Here is a 23,167-nt window from a genome sequence, read left to right as displayed (position 1 = left end):
TGCATGCGCATGTGTGCATATTTCCATGGCCGTACCTTTTGGCAGTGAGCTTCCTGTGCTTGGATTGGTCCAGAAGACAGCCTGTTGTTAAGCTCATTCATGAAGCCTTTCTGTCTGAGTAGAAGCTTCCATAGTGAATGCTTCAGTGGCACAGCTTTTAAAAGCTGTTGATCATAAACAAAGAAAAAACAAACAAATTAAAAAAAGGGAAACTTTTACTTATGTGCCATCATGAAGCAGTGGAATAGATCACACTGGAATGAGTTTAATAATAAGACCTTAAATGGAAAAGTTTTGCTGGCATTTTTATAGTTACTCTTTGTCATTGGTGGTCATGTAGAACTCAGCCCACTGGTATCTTCCTGCTTCAGTGCCTTACATACTCCTAGTATGAAGGAATGTCGCTGGCACTTAAGATGAAGTCAGGAAGAGCAGTCAGATCTGACCAAGTACATACAGAAGGAATTGATAGTGGAGTTGACACATTTTAAAAGGCATTCAGAGATTGATTTTTCAAGATACAAAAATTTGACAGAATGATTCAAAATAAAATGGAATGAACAGTTAAGTGACTGAAAATACATAAATACATAACTGCCAATCTGTATGTTTGCTTGATCATCTCTATAAAATCTTTATACGAATGATTTGCATGGATATTGGGATGAAATTATGAGTAGAGAACAGACTGGCATTCACCTTGTCTTTAAAGTCACACAAGTGATTGAATGGTACAGAAAATAGAAGATACTGAAGTATCTTTTATTTTTTAAATTAAAAAAGGTGTATGACTGAATAGAACAAAATGCCACTTCAAAGGCTCTCCTCAAATAAGACATTTCCCATCCCTCACATGTGTAGTTTCATTTTACAGATGCAACTATGCAACTATGTTTGTTTATTTGTTTATTTTATTCTGTTTATTATTTGTTTATTGGAATGGAGTAGAGATCAAACTAGGTAGATGGAATATAATGGTAAAGAAGACCAAAGTAGAGGTCAGGGGACCTGGGTTCTAGCCCTGGTGCTGTCACACACTTGAGGGTTCTAGATCTGTCTCTTCTGTCTCTTAGTTGTGTGACTTTGTTTATTATTCTGCTGAGTACCAACATTGACCAAAGTGTAAAATAGGGAGAGATATACTCATCTATGGTGTTCAGTATATGTCGCATGTCAGCTTGCATGGTATAAAAGTCTCTTATTTGTGGCATAGTTTTCTAAATGCTGTATTTGCAGATGAAATTGTATTAGTTGCGTTCAGCCTCAGGAGATGACAAAGCCGCCTCAGGAGATGACAAAGCCACCTCAGCAAAATTCATAGGAATGTAAAAGAGATTGGTTTAACCATATACAGTGGTAAAACTAAGTATATGGAAAATAAATATTGCCCAACTATGACATACAGCTGAATGGACAGCCTTTGAAATTAGTACATTAATTTGTTTACCTTGCGTAGACACTGGAGATATCCTGGGGTCAGAATCAGGTAGAGGAGAAAGGGCTTGATCCCACCTAGTTAAATACATGGTGCTTTCAGAATGTCAAAGGAAAGGTAATATGATGGTCTTGGGACATGAACCCAGACAAACAACTTCCAATCTGGATCACTTAAACAAGCCATCTCTCCAGACATCAGTTCATGGACTGAACAGACATTATTACTTCATTACTAGCAACTATAAGAAGAATGAGATAGAGTAGAAAATGTTGCTAAATTTGCATGAGAAGAGTTGGATACTAAATTTGACATTTCAGAACTACAGTGAACATTATGCACTCAGTGAATCTGTAGTACAGGAGATGTTGGAATTAGCTAAGGCTTAACGATAAAACAGTAGAAGAAGAAAATAAGATGACACTTGAATGGCTGGCAGTAAAGAGTGGTGGCAAGTAGGACCTAAAGCATCATTTGGAAGAACATGTGGATGTGCTTTTGACCTCACATATTGTCCAGTGTGTAACAGCTATGTTGGATACTATTGTAATTCATATAAAAAACTTTCAGTGATTCTTTTAGTGTATATTTGCCTACTGTTTCTAAAGCTTACAATCAATCAACTGCCGAAGGTGTATTTGGTTAAATGGAAGACATCTGTGGTTCACAAGCAGCACTAGAACACCTTTGGGTCCCTGTTGTGCAGTTACTTCTGTTTCTTTAGGTCAGGATCTTTGCAGATTCCAAAGTAGCACACGAATACATCAATGTGGACAGATTTTATTAAGTCACCATTTACTATTTGAACAAATTAGTAGTACATAAATATTTTCATTATTAATACATAATAAAAATACATTTACAATAAAAAAAAAATGCTTCATCCCCTCTCTCCTCAGGCAGCTTATTGGCCAAAAAACCTCTTCTCTGATCCCAGCTCAGTAGCTGCAAAACAAGGAATGTTCGGATCCCAGAAGAGTGAAATTGCTAAAGTACTCAAAGGAGACATGGTGGATTTAAACAGTCTGCCACATAGTATCCGTGATGAATGGCAAATGATTAATGACAAAATATTATTGAGGACACATGTATAACTAGAAAGGGAAATGGCTGGTTATCGAGTAAGATTCATGACTGAGATATGGATTGTGTGAGTATTATGATGCCGTAGAAATATTAAAAAATGCAACAAGGGCTGCAGTGTGTTGGGTAGATCATCTAAACTGTAAATCAAGCCTCCTAAGTGATTACTCCAGAATTTGTGAAAACAAGGTTGGTATTTTGTGCCTTATAAGCGCCAAAAATCATTTCAAGTTTTTTGCTTCCTTATAGCTAATAGCTAATAATAGCTAACTTTACAGAGTGCTTTAAATTGAACAAAGTGCTATACATATATTATTTCATTTTATTCACATAACACCCCTCAGAAGTAAATGCTGTTATTATCCCCATTTTCTAGATGAGAAAACTGAAGGTGACAGAGTTTGCCTGAGGCAGGATTGTCATATGGATTTTCATATTGTCACTGGGAGGCCAGTGTTCTGTCCATGATGACACTTAGCAGCATCTGGTCCACGAGAGGCTTGTTTATTTGAATCACCATACTCTAGGCCACGAGTCAGCCAACTCTGGCCACAGAGGTTCTGGGTGGGATTTGGGCTGAGGTGGAGTTTGCCAACTTTTGCTCTAGTTTGTCCAACAAAATTCAAACCTTTCTTTAAGAGCAATGTTATAACATTGTTGTGAAATAGAAAGGAAAGGAGCGTGTCTCAAAAACAACGTAAAATTAAATGTAGTTTTCTGAATTAGTTGTGCTTTGCCTTTGCCCCAGCATACAACATTAGTTAAGCTTTAGGAAGTTGTCCTCCAGCCAAACTGGAAGACTCTGTCTCCTGCACGTGTCCGGTACTTTTCCACTTCTGCTCGTGATCTTCTCTTTGCCTAGAATGCTTCAGCCTCTTTAGTTTCTGCCTTCCCGCCCTCACCCAAGACTTGTTCAAATGCTTCCTCTTCCATGATGCTTACTCTGATCTCTCTCTTTCTCTCTCTCTCTCTCTTTCTCATCTGATTGAAGAATAGTAATATTTGACATTTTTACAGCTTACGGTTTGCAGAGAGCTAGCGTCTCATTACCTAGATGAAGCATAGGCCCAGAAAGATGAGTCATACATGTATCAGAATCAGAGACAGGATTTGAACACAGGTCTCTGCTTTCTCCAAGTTCATTGCTCATTCTGCTGTCCAGTGCTGCTGTCTCATAACACTTTGTACTTCTCATTTTAATCAAATTTGTAAGATGCTGATCTGTAGTCAAGGTTTTCCTCAGGTACTTAGCAGCTGTGTGAACCTGTGCAAGCCATTTATTTGTGGTCTGTGCCTCAGGGTCCTCATCTGTAAAATGGTGATAATAATAGCACCTCCCTAGCAAGGAAGGTCAAGTGTGAGGATCAAGTGACATAATAAATATAGAACACCTTTCAAACCTTAAAGCTAATAAATATTAGCTATTAGTATTAGCTTTTATTTTTATCAGAGGCACCTATGTGGTGCAACAGATCAAGCACTACATCCAGGGCCTGGAAGTCTTGAGTTCAGATCCTACTTCTGACATTAGCTGCGTGATCCTGGGCAAGTCAGTTAAACTTTGTACCTCAATTTCTTCATCTGTAAAATGGGAATAATAATAGCACCTTCCTCCCAGGGTTCTTGTGAGAATAAAATGGAATAATATTTTTAAATCGCTTTGCAAATCTTAAAGAGCTATAGTAATGGCAGCTGTTATTTATGCTTTATCTCTCTGACTAGACTTAGTTCTATGAGGTTGGGTACTGCGTATTATTTATTTTTGTATTGCTGGCAGTACTGAATAGAGTTATTGTACTGAGTTAATAGTTGTAGAAAGATCTCAAGTTGGGTAGCAGATGCTTATAGCCTTTTTCAATAGTCAGTAAACATTTATTAGACACTTACTATGTAGTAAACACTATGCTAAGCACTAGGGAAACAGATAAGGAAAAGTGTGATGATCCCTGCCCTCAAGGAGCTCATAGAGAAAAAAGGGCAGAATTGGAGAAACATGCTAACCACCTCCTGATAAAAATGCAGAATTAGATCTAATAAAATTTAGGTGAGGCAGTGGGGGTACAGTGACTTGCCCAGAGTTATACAGCTAGTGAGTGTCATGTGTCTGAGGCTGGATTTGAAGTTGGGTCCTCCTGACTCCAGGGCCAGTGCTCTGTCCACTGTGCCACCTAGCTGCCCCGTAGTTGGTCATTAAACTGGTCAGAGTTCCCAATTCTTTCAAAGTTGCATGTCTTTACCATATTGTTGTCATTGAATAAATTGTTCTCTGGGTTCTGTTCACTTCACTCTGCATCAGTTCATAAAATATTACCAGACTTCTCAGAAATAGTACTGGTCATCATTTCTTATAGCACAATAGTATTCCATCACATTCATATACCATAACTTGTTCATCCATTCCCTAATTTATAGATACCCTCTCAGATTCCTGTTCTTTGCCATTCCAAAATAGTTATAAATATTTTTTACATCCCTGGAATTTGTTTTGCTTAGGACTAATCCCTCCCTTAATTTACCCTCTGTCTTATAACCCCTCACTTCTTCTCCACTTTCCCTCCTATTTCTCTGTTAAGTGAAATATATTTCTCTGCCTTCTTGCTGTTCTTCACAAATGGCACTCCGTCTCTTAACTCTGTTTTTTTCATTGGCTTCTGTACCCTGTGCTTGTAATGTTCTCCCTCCTGCTCTCCACCTCCTGGCTTCCTTTAATGTTCAGCTGAAATTCACTTTCTTCCAGAGAACTTTCCTCTTCCACTCTACTGCTATTAGTTCTCTTCTGAGATCACCACCGATCTAGACTGTACGTATCTTGTCTGAACCTAGTTGTTTGCATGTTGTTTCCTCGTTAGAATGTGAGCTTCTCCAGGGCAGGGGTTGTTCTGGCACAGAGCCTGGCACACAGTGAGTGCCTAATAAATGATAACTGATAAATACTGGGGGTTGTTCGACTGCATATCAGCCTGGATGATACGTACTTTTTAATTTGATTTTTTTCTTTGTGGTTAGTTATGCTAAATTCTTTTAAACTATTACGGATATCAAGAGGCTGTACCATGTTCCAGGATTTAGTGCAGTCATCACAGTGTCATCTGTAACACAGTGTCATTTGTAAACAGAAACATCTACAGTGAATTCCCTTTTGAGTTCCACTGTGCCATCCTTTATTACAGTTGCAACTTCCCTTAGTAATTAATTGAAAATTGGGAAGAATTCCAGAAGTTGAACTTTCACTCAGAACATGAAGTACATCTGTAGTATCACCAACAAGTTGCTATTTAGTCACTTTGTGAAAACCTTTAGTGCTGGAGAACTCACCAATTCCATTTTTAGATAGCTCTAATCATTAAGATATCTTATGTTTGTCTTTCCAGTAAAGTCCTACACTCTTCACAAAAGCCATGTTTCTTATTTTTTTTTTTAGGCAGTTGGGGTTAAGTGACTTGCCCAGGGTCACACAGCTAGTAAGTGTCAAGTGTTTGGTCTGAGGTCAAATTTGAACTCAGGTCCTCCTGACTTCAGGGCTGGTGCTCTGTCCACCGCGCCATCTAGCTGCCTCAAAAGCCCTGTTTCTCATGTATGATGGATGTGATCCTGGGTTTTGCAAGGTTGTTCCAGTGGAACATAAGCTCTATTACAAAAAAAAAAAGGTGCCTGAGAAAATATTAAAATTACTAACTCATTTGTCTACTTTTTTATTATCTATAAAATTGTTATTAGAATAATAGATACAAATGTGGGAGATATACTTAATAAAGTTATGAGAAGGAAATAAGCAGGCTTTTGCCAATGATATTCTACAGTAGACCATGAACTATAGTCATATAATTCAGAAAAGTGCAGAGAATGTAAAACCTCATAATACTACTTGTTAACAGAAAAAAGTGCATTCAATCTAGTAAAACAAAAATACTACCTTACAAACTTTTCTTCATTAATATTTATTCCATGTTTATGCTATAATCATAAGATTCCTGGAAAGATACAATAGAGATAACTTTGACTTTTTGATTAATACTACTAAAGGAGAGGCAGCCTAGTGAAATGGATAGGAGGTTGGCCTTGAAGACCTGGGTTTCTGTCCTGACTCTGACATATGCTGTCTCTGTGATACTAGGCAATTTAACAACTAGAACTACAAATTGCTGAAAAGATGCTGACCTGAATGTCAGAGGAAATCCCTTACAAGAAATTACTTATACCAATAAAATCATAAGTCCACCCCCTATCCCTTCCCTACTCTATATTGATTGGTAAGATAGAGGTATATACTCAGCAAAGGTATTTGGTGTGGTCGCAGAGGGTGTGGAGGTCACAGTCCAAATAGAAAGGGAATTCTCTTGTGGATGTTCCTATTTGCCAATGACATTGTACTGATTTCCCTAAGCCATAAAAATTGTAAACCCTCTAAATATCCAAAATCATTCAAAAAAGTTTGGCTTAACTATTCATAAAGAAAAAGAAATGTAGTTAAAGAGTACTAATTATCCAGGCTGTTATGCAGTTTGGACAACCCATAGTGTATCTCTCAATACATGTATCTTGTACAATCATCCCAAGTGAATGGTGAATTGACCAGTAAGCCTAGGATTAAATAGTAAGAAGAGAATAAGCTGTGTTGTATTTGAGAAATCATGCAACAAACACTTTTAACTTCAAACTTCTCTTTTCTTAAATTTGATATGGCTGAAACTGAACTCATTATTCCCCACCTCCGCCTAAATCCCCTGGCTTCTTTTCTTTCCCATTATTGTTGAGGATACCACTATACTTTTAGTCACCCCAGCTTACAACCTAGGTGTCCTCCATCACTCCTCACTCTCTCACCCCCACGTCCAATCTGTTGCTAAGGCCTGTCGATTTTATTTTTGTCACATCTCTCACATATGCCCCATTCTCTCCTCTGACGCTGCCACCACTCAGGTGCTATAGGCTCTTACCACCTCACACCTGGACTATTGCAATAGCCTGCTGGTTGGGTTCCCTGTAGTAAGTCTTACCTCGTCCCAGTCCATCTTTCATTCAGCTGTCAGTGATCTTAATAAGGGCTGACCATGTCACCACCTACTCAAACTCTTGTGGCTCTCTACCACCTCGAGGATCAAATATAAAAACCTATCTTTGGCAAAAGCTCTTCTTAACATGCCCTGACCCCCTTTCTGTTCTTTTTACATTCGATCCTCCCCTTCCTACACGTACCCCTGCCCCAATTCTTTAATGCTTATCACTTGTTTCTCTCAAAAATCACAGAATCTGTAGCTGGAAGCTACTATAGAGGTTTCTAAACCCAAACTGCAATAGGAATCCTTTCTACAGCATCCAGGAGAAATAGCTATCCAGCCTTATCTCAAAGACTTCCAGTGGAGGAGAAATTATATCTTGTGCCATCGATTTTCACTTTTCGATAGTCCTAAATGTTATAAAGTTTTTTCTTACATTGAACTAAAAGCTGTCTCTTTGCAACTTGTTGCAAATTCTGTCCTCTGGGGATGAACAGAATGACTTTAATCCTTCTACCTGATACTGCTTCAAATACTTGAAAGCAACATTTAGGCATCTAGGTGGTACAGTGCATAGAATGCTGGACTTCGAGTCAGGAAACCTAAGTTCAAATTCTGCCTTGTTCAATCACTAAATATTTATCAAATGCTTACTATGTGCCAGGCACTCTGCTGAACACTTATATATGTGTAATCCTGGGCAAGTCACTTAATATTCCATGCCTTGGTTTCCTTATCTGTAAAATGGGGATGATAGTAGCATTTATCTCCCAGAATTTTTATAAGTTTCAAATGAAAGAACATGTAAAGTGCTTTGTGTACCTTAAAGAGCTATATAAATGCTAGCTGCCATTATTATTATTATTGTTACTATTATTATAATCACATCTTGTTTTAAATTCACCAGGGGGAGTTTGCCTTTGGAAAGTCTCCTATGGTAAAAATGTGTATAAGATGATAAATCTTTTTGTAGAATGCCTAACTCCATACATATGTTGTAAATCTGGATTTGTGGGATTCTCATTACTACTTACAATGCTACAAGACATGTTGCTGTTCTAAGAATAGAACTTCTTTTCTCATTCTCTAGATACAGAATAAGATATTTATGCTTTTTTTTTCTTTGGCTGATAGCCAGTTTTCAGCTCATTGAGACAAATTTCCTCCTTTCTGTCTCTGTATTGCAGTTATTAATGTGACACATTTCATAGCAATCCTGGTGAAAACTGAATTGCATACTATGATATTCTCTGCCTCTTCCCCATTTGCTAAAGGATTTTAGTAAGCTACTCAGTTATAATGACTTTAAATCCTAGGGAGACATTAGGTTCTTATTCCTTATCCTTCATATTCCTATTTCTTAAGTGAAGGCTGTGTTGTAGTGCATGAGTCAAGAGAACCATGTTTGAATCCAGATTTTTCCATTTTTCTTTACTAGGTATATGATCTTCAAGCAGTCATTTTACTGCTCAGAACTTCACTTAACCTCATTTATAAAATGAAGATAATCATACTTCAGCTGTATGTTGTACAGGATTATCCAATCTAATCCAAGAGATCAATTAAATAGTTATTAAATAGATTCAAAAAATTTGTTAAGCACTATGTATCTCCCAGGCACCTTGCTAAACTCAGGGGGAAAAAAAACCAATCACCCAGTTCCTTTGTTTTTTTTTTTAGAGAGCATAAATCTGTGATCAGATTTAAAAAACAACACTGATAAATAAATACAAGATAATTTGGAGGAGAGAACGCTAACCACTGTAGGGGACATAGGGGACAGCTATGCATTGACAGAGAAGGGAGCCAGAATGTAAAATTTGGTGAGTTGTTTGTAGGCCACTTTGACTGGTAAATAGATTGTTTGTTGAGGAGGAATGTGAAATAAGACTTGAAAGGTAGGCTGGAAGCAGACTATGGAGGGCTTTAAATGTCAGGCTGAGAAATTTTTATTTTATCCTAGAGAGAGTAGAGAGCAACTAAAGATTTTCAAGCAGGGCGTGACGTTGTCATATATAAGTTTTAGAAAAACTATTTTGTCATCTTTGTCAAATTTGGGCTTTGGAAAGATTATTTTAGTAGCTTTGTGGAGAGGAGAGAGACTGGAAACAGGGAAGCCATTTAGAAGACTGTTGTAGTCTAGACTAGAGATGATGCCAACCTAAAGTATGATCAAAGCTTTGTGGAAAGAAGAAAAGATAGGGGACAATAGACTGAGATGCTTAAGGTCAAATGTAGGATTTTAAGGAAGTAAGTCCTGTATAGGCAGGTAGGTGGTGCAGTAGATAGAGCGCTGGGCCTGGAATCAAGAAGACCTGAGTTCAAATCCTGCCTCAGACACTTTCCAGCTGAGAGACCCTAGGCAAGTCACTTAACCTCTGTTTGCCTTAATCCACTGGAGAAGGAAATGGCAAACCACTCTAGTATGTTTGCCAAGAAAACCCTACAGATAGCATTGAGCTGCTGTGGTCCATGGAGTCATGAAGTCGGACACGACTGAGCAACAACAAGGTCCTGTAATGTACTATGTAATTGTGGACTGTGTTTCCTAGTATCTGGTATGACATATCCTCCTCTTGGGAATTTAGAACCTTTGATGAGTGTCTGATGGTATACACTGGTTATGAAATGATTCCAGTTGTTACTTCTCTTTCCCCTTTTTCAGCAAATTCAGCAAATAGTCATTAAGTTGTTTTAAAGATCAGGTACTTTGTTTTGTCGTGGCTGTATAATGATAACAAATCACATGGTTCTTACAGTCATGGAATTTATACATTAATAGGTTATGAAATATACAAACTTATGTGCATATAAATATGATAGAAAGCTGAGTATGACTAACTGGTATTTTTTATGGAGTTAATACCCCATATAGTTTATTTATTTTGCCTGGTATCAGTTCAATTCAGTAAATACTTATTAATCACAGAGCACTATGCTAGGGACTGGATAAGATAGAAAAGTAAAAAAAAATGTTAACATCTGTTCTACAGGAGCTTACAATCTAGTGTTATTGTTGTTGTTTTAGTCACGTCTGACTCTCTGTGACCCTGTTTGGGGTCTTCTTGGTAGAGATGCTGGAGTGGTTTGCCATTTCCTCTCCAGCTCATTTTATAGATGAAGAAACGGAGGTAAATAGGATTAAGTGACTTGCTTAAGCAGCTAGTGAGTGTCAGAGGTTGAGTTTGAACTCAGGTCTTCCTGACTCCAGGCCTAACACTCTGTCCACTGTGCCACCTAGTTGCCCCTAGCTGCATCCTAGTAGGGGGATACAATGTATGCACAACTAATAATGATACAAAGTGGAATGTTTTAAGTGAATTATGTAGAAGCAAAACAAGTAGCCTAGAAATGTCTATGGACGGGAAGAACATTTCTGATTTCAGGATCACGGGTCAAGGAAAGGTACCTAGAGGAAGTAGCATTTGAATTGTGACTTGAAGTATGGCTAGGATTTCATTAGGCTGGAGATGTGAAGAGAAGGTATTTCAGAGAAAGTCTCAACAAAAGGAGAGAAGTGAGATGGCATGGAGTCTGCATCGTGACTTACAAGTGATGCAGTTTGGTTAGAGAATCAACTGCATCTATTAATTTCCATGTATGAAACATTTGGATCAACAAATTAAGAATCAAATAAGCAAAAGTATTTTGTTTGAGTTATTCCTCTCAATAAATTTGCTTTCAGATTTACATGACTCTTCACTAATTAGTGTTCTAATCTTGTTTTACTCGATTCCAATTAAATATTACATTTAGAGGAGTGTTACTTGATTCTATTTTTAAGCTCTTTAAAAATGCCAACACTTTCCATATTGAACTTCTAAAAATAACTTATCTTTGAAAACATTATTCTTCAAACTATGTGTTACCATTAGCATAATTATATACCAAATGTGGTCTTATTTGTTCTATATTAGTATTGATTTACTTTTCCAATGTCTTAGGTCTTTTACTGGCAATTCCAACAAAGATTTATTCTTCATTTATTATACTTCAGTTATTAAATATAATCAGATGACATTTTATGGAAATGATCAAATAGGAGCAGGTGCTCATGTTCACTTAATATGTAGCTTTCTTTCCTGACCGTAAAAGAGTCTTATGTGCTATTCCTTTAAATGCTTCTTGTATATCAGAATTCAGTGATTATGGTAGGTTAGAGTCAGAATCATTAATTTACTTTAATAATTCATGTAATTCATTTAATATTTCTTAAGTATCTTCTATGTAGAGTACACTGTGCTCAGCCCTTGTGGAGAGAAGGGATACAAGTATTAAATGAAACTTAATTTCTGCTCTGAGGGAGTTTATAATCTCGTATATCCAGAGAATGTCATAGGGGAGGAAGCTATTTAAAGCCAGTATACCAGGTTATTACACATTAATCTGCCAGGTGACTATATCACTTTATAGAATCATAGGACCTTTTACTTGGAATTATCTTCCAAGGTTATTCCAAATTCTTCATGAAACATGAATCCCTTTTACAATAGTTTTCTCTGCTTGAACATGTTTAGTGACAGAGATTCATTACTCACAAGGCAGCCATTTGTTTCTTTGTTAGAAATCTCTGGTTGTAATTAGAGCAGAAATCTGAGTCTTTGTACTTGGTTCTAGTTCTCTCCCTTATGTCTAAGTATTCTTCTTTACCATGCTATTCAATGGCAGTAATCATGTCCCCTTTAAACCCTCTCTTCAAAGTCTTTGGTTTGTGGTCTGAAGGTATAATCAAATGATGAAGTAATTTTGATTGGGAACAACTTATTCTGAAATCTCCTTTTGTATTTATGAGTGATAGCAGTGAATTGCGTGCTCTCTCACATATAGAGTCTTGAGAATCTTAGAAGCTGTTCATAGTACTTAATTATATACCATGCATATTCAGCTGAAGTCATGGGCTGAATTCTCAGTTGGACCAGTTAGGCAGTTTGACCTTTAACCATTCACCACATTTTTGACTATCAACATTTATCTTACAAATACAGGTTGTTGGGGAGTCCGTCTTGAGAATATGGGAGAATTAGCACATGTCTATAACCACTGCTCAAAAAGCAGCTTAGGATGCACATGCTCTGTTGAATGGTGATTCTCTTATATTATGTTTACACATAAAGGACATCATGATAATCTATGCTTCTCTTTCAAAAAATTAGCATAATCAATAAACACTTATTAGCACCTATTGTATACTTTAGTTATGATGTGATTTTGTTAGGTACAGGGCAGCTCAGTGGTGCATTGGATAGAGCACTGGTCCTAGAGTAGGAAGAGTTCAAATCCAGCCTCCAACACTTACTAGCTATGTGACCCTAAGCAAGTCACTTAGTCCTGTTTGCCTCGGTTTCCTCATCTGCAAAATGAGCTGGAGAAGGAAAAGACAAATGTCTTATATTTAATATCTGAAGTTTAATAAATGAATCTTTGCCAAGAAAACCACAAATGTGGTCTTGAAGAGTCAGATATGACTGAAAAATGACTGAATAACAACTGGGGAAACAAAGACAAAATAATGGATGCTCCTTGATCTCAAGGAGTTTATAATCAGTCAAAGAAGCAGTAGGTACATAGATAAAAAAATAAAAATATGCAAAGTAAATACAACGTAACTTCCGGAAGTAGGGAGGCACTAACGGCTGGCAGGAAGGTTGGGGGGGTGAGAGCGGAGGAGAAAGGTAAGTCTTTATATAGGATGTGACAGATGGAGACATGAGAAGGAAGTATACTTGGCATGACAGACAAATCATATGTAAAGGTCTGAAGATGAAATGCAATGTGCAGAGACATATAGATAGGAGATAGAATGTTGTATAGGGAGAGTAGCAAGTAGGCTTTTTTTATATGTAGTGTGACATAGTCAGGCTTTTATTTTAGGATTTGCAGTATAGGGTTTGCAACGGGCAATGAGGTGCAGTAAGCCTGCAAAGTTAGGCTAGAGCCAGCTTTGTATTTCAAATAGATTTTGATCTCAGTGGAAGGAAGAAAGGAAGGAAAAAATGAATGAAGGAAATAGTCATTTATTAAGCTCCTATTATATGCCAGACACTGTGCTAAGTGCTTTACAAACTGTATCTCATTTAATCCTCATAACAACCCAGGAGGTAGGTGCTATTATTATCTCCATTTTACAGCTGAAGAAACTGAGGAAGGCACAGGTTAAGTAACTTGCCCAGCATCACAAAGTTAATAAGTGTCTGAAGGTAGATTTGAACTCAGATCTCCTAGCACTCTGCCCATTCTGCTAACTAGGAAGTTACTGAAGCTTTTTAAGCAAGAAAGTGATATGGGTTGACCTGTATTTTAGAGATATCCGTATTGAAGTTATATGTAGGATGGACTGGAAAGGATAAAGACAAATTAGGAGTTTAGTACGATGGCCCAGGTGAGCGCTGGGGAGAGACTGAATTAGGGAAGTGGTTGTGTGGATGGAAGGAAGGTGGTGGATACAAGAGATATGAGGGAAGACACACCAAGAATTGGGAAATGATTGAGTGTGAAGGGTCAGGGAGAATGAAGAGATTAGGATTACTCCAAAGTTTTGAAGCTGGGTAAATGGAAGGATGGTGATACTCTCAGCATGAATAGGGAAATTAAGAAGAAAGTTCAATTTGGGAGAAAAAGATAAAGTTTTGTTTGAAACATGGTGAATGTGAGATGTCTGTGGGATGTGTGCACAGAAGGAGCTTGAATGAAGTCGGTGGTGCAAGACTGGAATTTAGAACAATGACTAGTACTGCATGTGGAGATCTGGTAGCCTTTTTCTTAGAGATACTTGAACCCATGGAAGCTAATACAGTCATCAAGGCAGAAGGAATAGAGAGTATAAAGAAAAGGTGCCAACACAGGCACACCCATAATTAGGGGATGGGACACTGATGATGATGATGATGAAGCACAGAAGAGCTAGCAGGTAGCTGCACCCTTGTTCAGTATGGTGGCTTTTATTTCGTGACTTATATTTGTTCCTTCATTAGTAAATTTTGTTAGTTCTTATAACATCACCTTGATTTGTGTTATTGTTTTATAGCACTTCCTTTGGTTTTTGTTTCACTGGGTGTGATGGAAAAAAATCATCAACTTAAAATGAGAAGACACAAATTTGAATTATTTCTTTTCTACTTGGTCAAGGTGACCTGTAGGTCTTTTCCAGTTGTAGCATTCTGTAATTATATGGCATTGTCTCTGAGCCTCACTTCCCTCATCTGTAAAAAGGCAATAATAATATTTTTCCTACTTACCTTCTGGGGTTGTTGTGAGGAAAGCATTTTGTGATAGATACAAATGTGAGTGATTATCATCATCATTATTATTATTATCTACTACTTTGCTATTGTCATTAATTGTGAATGATTATCATCATTATTATCTACTACTATTGCTATTGTTATTATTTTCTACTACTTTGCTAAAATGATTTTTCCTGTACAAATGTAATTCTTCATGTTTAACCTGAAATTGAATGGAAAAAACAGCTTGTAATTTTTTTGTTCCATTTGAATCAATAGGCGTGTGAAACTCTTGAACCTCCCAGCCAGCCTTCGGCCTCAGAAAATGAAAAGCTTACTGGGTCAAAACATGTCAACCAAGAGCCCCTTCATTTACTCTCCAATTATTGCACATAACCGGGGAGAAGAGCGAAGCAAGAAAATAGGTGGGTGTTTTTAGCTGTATGAACCATGTTTTGGGATTTGCATTTTCTTCACCTTTTTTTTCCCCCTTTGATTTGAATGAGTGGTACTGTACATGCATTCCTTTTGTAGACTTTCTACAGTACTTTAGATGTCTCGTCAATCTGCAAGGCATTTGCATATAGACATGATTTGTAAAATACACAGTGAAATTGGTTTATTTCCCCTCTTTCTTTATACTCTCCCTTTTGCTGACCTCATTAATCTTGTGGGTTTAATTATCATCTCTTTGTTATCATCTCAGGTCAATCTTAATTATCATCAGTCTTAATTATCATCTCAAATCTCTGTATCTAGTGTTAATCTCTTAGCCCCTTTACCACCAACTGTCTATTGGGCATTTCTAACTGAGTGTTTCATAGATACATCCAATTCAACATCTCTGAAACAGAAATCATTATCTTTACCTCTCAAGTTCCTAGATACAGCTACCTAGTTTTAAAATTTTAGTCCACAAACATGATGGTATGGATATGAATTCAATGCCTTAGGTTTTCTTCCTTCTGACTACACATGTGTATTATTATTTCCTTTCCTCTTCATGAATTTCTTCTTACTGCTAACTGCCCACTCAAATTTACCTTGTAGTTACTTTGAATGTATTTTGCATTTACTTATATTTGTGCATATTTCTTTTCTGATAGAATATAATCTTCTTGAGTGGAAAAATTGTTTTATTTTTGGATTTGTCTCCCCAGCACCTAACTTAGTATCTGGCACATAATAGGCATTTGCTTATTGATTAATTGAGTAATCAGGGTGCATCCTCCACTAGTTATGCTTCAGCTGCCAATTGTCCCTGAATTCGATGGGGAGAAGCGTGATTGGTACATTTTACTAAGAGGTAAATTTGCTTTGGGAATAGGAGAAAGAAAAAAAATGAAAAAAGGTTTCTTGCCCTCATGAAACTCAATATCACATCTTTTTCTAATTATTTCATATGTATAAGTCTTATTTTACATAAAGAATATATGCACCCTGAAGACTGGGTCCTTGCTATCTTCCTCTTTTGTATTGTCCCATTGTGTGCAGGACAGACCTAATGGTCAACGAAACCTGCTTATTTGAATTTATTTACCGTGTGTGTGTGTGTGTGTGTGTGTGTGTGTGTGTGTGTGTGTATATAAAAAGACAGAGTAATTGAGCTATGGGGCAAAAAGACAGTAGTTGCTGTCAGTAGCCCTAATGGGAACATCAATTTCTCTCATTCCCAGGGTGTTTGTTGTTGCCAGTTTTTAAAAGCAAAATTAATCCTATTTTGGGGACTGGTTTTTTTTTCCTTTTGAATTTTCTTAAATTAATAAGCATTTATATATTTTCTCTCCCTCCTATCTCTCCAACTCTTCCCTTGGGAAAAAGAAGAAAAACAAAACCTTTATAACAAATATGCAAAATTAAATAAAACAAATTCTCAATTTAGCCATATTCAAAAATATGTATCTCATTCGGAATTTGAGTCTATCACCTTTTCGTCAGGAGATGGATAGTAAGCGTGCTGTATCATCAGCCTTCTGGAATCACGATTGGTCACTGCATTGATTAGTTCTTATTCAAAGTTGTTTGTCTTTACAGTGTTGTTGTTATTATATAAATTGTTCTCTTGGTTCTCTTCACTTTGCATCAGTTCATACAAGTAGTATCAGTTTTCTGGTTCAGCACAATTTCACAATTATTTATGGTGTGATAATATTCCATTACATTCACCTAACATACTTTGCTTAGCTATTCCTTAGTAATGTATATCACTTAGTTTCTAGTTTCTTGCCACTGCAAAAAAACCTAAAGCAACCCACTATATGTGTGTGTGTGTGTGTGTGTGTGTGTGTATTTGTCTGTATGCACGCATACATACATGCATGCATGTACATATATTTCCTCTTTCTTTGATCTTTTCGGGATTTTGGCCTAGTTGTAGTTTTATGGTTAATGTGTGGTTTATTACTTTTAGAGATATATCTAAATTGCTTTCTATGGTGGCTAAACCAATTCATACTGCACCAATAGTATGTTCCTGTTTTTCTGCAATCCATCCAACATTTTTTAAGGATCTTTTTGGAATCTTTGCCATTTTACTGGATTTGAGGTGGAAACTCAGAGTTGCTTTAATTTGCATTAAGTGATTGCAAACATTTTTTGATATAAATATTGATGGCTCAAATTTCATCTTTTGAAAATGACCTCTTTATTCTTTGACCTACACTAGTGTTTCTTAAATTTAGGAGATGATTTTGTTGACAGGGAGAAGAATTAAAGAGCAGGTTACGCCTTATATGTGGCTGAGCCATGCGAGTCTGGGTACCTGAGTGGCTTTCCATAGGTCTCTGTATTTGTTTTTCTTTGTTGCATGTTCCTGGTTACAGTCTTTTGTAGTGGTCTGTACTGTAGGCTTACATCAAGGGATACTGGGATACATCAAGGGAGACTGGGCAATGAGAATTCTGTCATAAGGTCAGTATTGGTTGTGTCCTTTATGGCACCTTTTGAGACTTTACCCTTTTCTCTCAAGTTTGCTTGTGTCACATTTATGGAAGTTAGAAGTCTCTGAACCTGACACCATATCTAAACAGACACAGCTTTTGCCTTAAAAACTTATTCACAGATCTAAATTGAAATCGGTCTAAAGATGATGCAAATGTTCGTGATTGCTCATTTAAATCCCAACTTGTTTTCCTGGTGTTACTAAATTTAAAAGCATTTCAAAGAAACTTATTCTGAGCATTTAATATAATAACTATATCATCTACAGTAGAATGAACCTAATCAGCCCCTTGATAAATGGTTTGCCAGCTTAATTGGTATGATTGCCAGGGAAACAGATACAATGCAATGTATTCCAGTTATTCTAAACACAATAGATTAAATGGTAGGCAGTTTTGTCTGTACTTAATCCACTTTGAGTTCATTAGGGTGAACTGATCTTTTCTAGCTAAACTTATATCTTTACCTAACCCCACCCCACCCTACCATTTATTTTCTTCTTAATTTATTCTCATGAAAGTAGGGCAAGGTAGGACTGGGCCCAATGGATGGAAATTATAGGAAGGACATTTTTTTGCTGAGCATTGGAAGGAACTTCCTAATAATCTGGGCTAAAGATGAAATGAGCTGATCTAGTAGATGGTTATCTTCTTGAGGGCAAGGATAAAATCTTTAGCTTTTTATTATAGTACTTGGCATATTGTTGGCCAATATTTAATAAATGTTTGTTGAATTTCTTTGAATGAACTTTACTCAGTAGGTCAGAAGTTTCCTGCTTTGAAATTTTTTTCAAGTAGAGAATGAATAACCACTTGTCCTGAATCAGCAATTCACAGAGTTGGAGGGATCTTCAGAGGGCATCTAAGCCAACTCATATCTGAAAAGGATTCCCCTCTAAATCATCCCTGGTAGGTGGTCATCCATTCCTGGGGTCTTCCAGTGATGGGGAACCCACTGTGTCCTTCAGACATTCCAGTTTTGAACAGCTGTGGTTGTTAAGATGACTTCTCTTATTTTTAACTGAAGCCTACCTCTCTGCAGCTTTCACCCACTGTGTTCTTAGTTCTGTCATTCTAGAGAAGTTTCATTCCTTTCCTACATGACTTTATAAAAAGAGTTTATGTTTTAGGGAGTGTGGTGGACCAGACCATGGTTTCTTAACTTTCTAAACTTGTTTTTAAAATATTTAATAAATGTTCAATAAATGCTAGCTATTAATATTTTAATAACCATATTTCAGCATAATTGATTTTCTTTGTGATTCTGTATGTTTTATTTTATGTATTTAAAAACATGATTCTGAAGAGTTCATAGATTTTACCAGAATGCCAAAGTGGTCCATCTCTCAGAAAAGGTTAAGAAACCATGGACTAGAATTCAGGGGTGGGGAACCTGCAGCCTGGAGGCCACATGTGGCCCTCTAGGTCCTCAAGTGTAGCCTTAACTGAATCGAAACTTCATAGAACAAATTCCCTTAATAAAAGTACTTGTTCTGTAAAACTTGGACTCAGTCAAAAGGCTTCAATTGAGGACCTAGAAGGCCACATGTGGCCTCGAGGCCACAGGTTCCCCACTCCTGTACTAGATTATTTCTTTAGGTCCCTTTCAGGAAAAAAAAATGGAAATTTAACATTTGTTACTAAGAGAACTCCTTTTATGATCCATAATAATAGAGATATTAGGTAACAATGTAAGATAAATTCCATGAGGACAAGAACCATATTTTATTTATTTTTCTGTTTCCCACTGTGCCTTGCACAGGGCTTTGTGTATATTAGACATTTAATAATTATTCATTGACCAGAATTTAAGTGATAAATTTTGTGATAGATATAATGGATGGATCAGATATTTTTTAGCAGTGAGGTCATTGATTAAGTCAAGTTGTTGGCATGGTTATTTGGGTTGTCATTATAGTAATGTTGTAATGGAAATGCAGAATCTTAGAGGGACCTACTCTTGTTTCTAAATAAATAACTCCTCAACTTCCTTTTTCTCTCCAGGAACTCTTGTAGTCTTATTGGCCAAACTATTTTTCCCCTTAGGCTCTTCTCGTAGTTGTTCTCTTCTGGGTTTCCCTCTTGCCTGATCTATAGGTCCGTAGTATTACTTAATAATTATCATCAGTGTGTTACACTGTTTACTCACATATCTAGCTATATATATTGATTTGGGCTGTAGTACTAGGGGCTGGTACTTGGATAATGGATACCCAGCCCATTGCTTAGTCTGTACTTGAAGCCTTCCATCTCCCACTATCCACAGTCCATGGCTTTAATATTTCTGTATTGACTATAATTTCCTGTCCTTCAAGCTCTCTCTGTGCCTCCCTTCTGCTAAACTCATTTTCTGTCCTCACTGAAACCCTCCATAGTTGTACTCCACCTTGCTTTCCTCACCCAGTGCTCCTACTTTGTTTTTCCTTTTCTTATCTTCATAATCTTGATCCTTTAAAAATTAGCCAGTTCAAGTTTACACTGTCTTTTCCCACTGTCCTTGTCTTTTGTCCTGTGGACCTCCTTCCACTTCTGTTTGTTCTGCATCACTACCTAGATGTCCTGTAGGTATCTGAAGCTTAACCTGCCCTAAACAATTCTTTTTTCTCTCTAACCTTACCCCTCCTCCTAATTTCCCTCTTTCTGTTGATAGTGCTCCCTCCTTCCAGATTCCTCTCTGTATCCAATCCAGTGGGGCAGGTAGGAGGTGTGAAATGAGTGGAGTGCTGGCTCCGGAGTCAGGAATATTCCTTCCTGAGTTCAAATCTGGCCTTAGACACTTACTAGCTATGTGACCTCTGGAAATTGACTTTACCCTGTTTACTTCAGTTTCCTCATCTGTAAAATGATCTGGAGAAGGAAATGGCAAAACACTGTAGTATCTTTGCTAAGAAAACTCCAAATGGAGTCATGAAGAATTGGACATGACTGAAAAAACTCTGATGAGTGCAGTGACTCAACAATAGTAACAAAAATGCAATACAATCAGTTACCAAGTCTTGTCACTTACTGTTCTTCGATATCTTTCACATTTGCTCTTTCTCTACTCACTAAAACTGTCCTAGTCCAGGCCCTCATCCCTTCTTGCTTACAGCATTACAGTAACTTTCTTTCTAATTGGTTTCCCCTATATCCAATTTCTTCTTTCTTGAATCCATCTCATAAATAGCTACCAAGTTTATAACTTAAAATAAAAGTCTTTCTATGTGGTCTTCTGCTCAAGAAATTTCAGTTGATCCCTATTGCCTCCGTGTTAAACTGTAGATTTCTCTCTTATTTGAATCAGGCTGTATTTCCATCCTGATTACATATTCCTCTCCTTCTTTGTGCTTCTTGTTTTCTGTACTTCAACCAAACCCTCATGCTTGCTCTTCCTTGGCCATGTCCTTCCATCTTTTCTCTCTGTTCCCTTTCCTAGGAATGCTCTCCCTCTTTAGCTCTGGCTCTTGGAGGCTTGACCCCAGTGCCACCTGCTTCAGGAAGCCTTTCCTGTTTCCCTTGGTGACCTTGTTTGAGTACCGTGTATTAATTTTGTGTATGTCTTGTATTTGCTTATCTGTAAACATGTTTTATTCCATAGGAGAATTCAATCTACTTGAAGGCAGAGACTATCTCACTTTTGTCTTTTGTGTCCCTAGTGCCTAGACATAGTGAACAATTGATACATGTGTGGATTGATTGATTGACTTTGACTCTGAAAAGCAGGGCCACCCTTATGCCCCATGGTCATGGAACTTGGGCTTAGTCATTTGCTACTTAAATTTCACATGTGTCCCTTATTTGTACTATGTCCAAGGTTGGAACATGTAGCATTTTTATTTTGGTACTAACAGTATTTTTTTTGGTAATACTCTTATCACTAATACTAGCCTGCAAGTTTTTAGAATCACACATCTGTGTGTTCTATCTCACGCTCTCTATTAAATGAACAGTGTATACCTGAGTGAGTTATAATTACTGAAGTTATCATTACTGCTAAGTAGTAATAAATAAGAATCCTTAAAAGCAATTTTTCATGCAGTCTTCCTTTGTTGACATTTGAAGACTTTCTTAAGTTTCATGTCTCTTTGACTTGTTGACTCCAGTAATCATGGTTTGGGGAAAACTGGAAATGTAGATTGTTACAGGAGAGATTTTCCATGTACATTGGGAAAAAATAGGTGATTTGGCCTAATCTGGAAAGAGACTTTTAAGAGTTCTCCTTACTTAAGAACTCTGATGAGTGCAGTGACTAATCATGACTCCAGAATACCAGGAATGGACATGTTTCCTGCCTATTGGCAGAAGTGATGGACTAGAGATGCGGAACGAGGCATATATTTTTAGAATGGCCAATAAATGGATTTTTTGCATGACTACACTAACTTATTACAAGGAAGATTAAACAGTTTTTTTTGGAGTTATCAAAAGGGGTAGTGGCCTTAATATGAAAAAAAAGCATCAGTGAATCATTTAAAAATGTACAGAAGTGAACAAAAGGAATTTTAGAGGGACACACAAACAATATAACTTTTGGAGGTAGCATGCTGAATTTAGTACATTCTTTAAAGAACTCAAAACAAAAAATTAACTGTACATAATGAGGTTAGTAGTGTCATATACAATGCTCTTTCTCTGTTCTTTTTTTTTTTAAAGAGAAAAGTTTAGGTTTGTTGGTGTTTGTCAAGTCCAGAATAATCCAAAACTAAAAAAAAAAAGTTGGCTTTGCTAGTTGGTAGCTATTCTGGTTTTCCCAGACCTATTAGTAACAGCAACAACAGCAGCAACAACAACAACAACAACAACAACAACTAGTGAGTATGCCAAGTAGCACCATAGGGTAGTGGGTAGAGAGCTAGACTCAGGGTCAGGAGGACTTAGGTTTAAGTCCTGCCTTTGTGTGATCTGGGCTGAGTTATATAATCTCTCAGTGCCCTGCCTAAGTCTTTAAGGCTACAAGTTGTAGAAGTGGTGCCAGAAGGAATTCCCTTACTAGGAATTCCAAACATTAATGAAATCATAAATCCGGAGCAACCAACAAAAAAGCTATTGATCAGCTGGCATGCATATAGCATTTTGTGGTTTATAATGTAATTAATTCACAGCTAGCCTGGGTGAGGCATATGATCCAAGGGTTTTATCCCTCGATGTTGATTCCCCAGTTTTCTGACATCAAATCTAGTGCTCTTTCTACTGTACCAGAGATGTCTCCAATAATAGCTCACATCTCTGTTTCCTTGTAATGATTTACAAAGTGCTTTTTTTATATCAACCTTTTGAAGGAGATAGTGCAAGGCTAGTAATACTGTAGGACTTCAAGGCCCTGTAATTTTGTCAAGGTGATGAAATTGCATCTGTTGCTTTACTTAGAAAGAGTCTTAGAAATTTTCTGGAATCAAAAAATTTACCGAGTAGTCAATCTGAGGTTCTGCGCCTCACTGAATTTAGCTTTGGGTAAATTATCATCGCCAGGCCAATCTTGAACCCTTTCTAGCTTGGTAATATTTATGTTCT

At 37.1% G+C, this 23,167-nt stretch overlaps 1 protein-coding gene across 3 annotated transcripts in view; it reads left to right on the top strand.

Annotated features, from left to right (window-relative positions):
• The window catches only part of TRAPPC9 (trafficking protein particle complex subunit 9), a 942,595-nt gene that overhangs the window by 148,164 nt on the left and 771,264 nt on the right, over positions 1–23,167 (top strand). For all 3 annotated transcript variants that reach the window (XM_020967021.2, XM_020967026.2, XM_078153761.1), the window contains one exon: positions 15,018–15,163. In XM_020967021.2, the coding sequence (XP_020822680.1) occupies positions 15,018–15,163 (146 nt within the window). The remainder of the gene's footprint in view (positions 1–15,017; positions 15,164–23,167) is intronic.

The sequence above is a fragment of the Phascolarctos cinereus genome, unplaced genomic scaffold (genome assembly GCF_003287225.1).
Source record: "Phascolarctos cinereus isolate Bilbo 61053 unplaced genomic scaffold, phaCin_HiC Scaffold_4;HRSCAF=312, whole genome shotgun sequence".
Classification (NCBI taxonomy): Eukaryota; Metazoa; Chordata; class Mammalia; order Diprotodontia; family Phascolarctidae; genus Phascolarctos; species Phascolarctos cinereus.
This window is presented reverse-complemented; position numbering and strand designations above follow the sequence as displayed.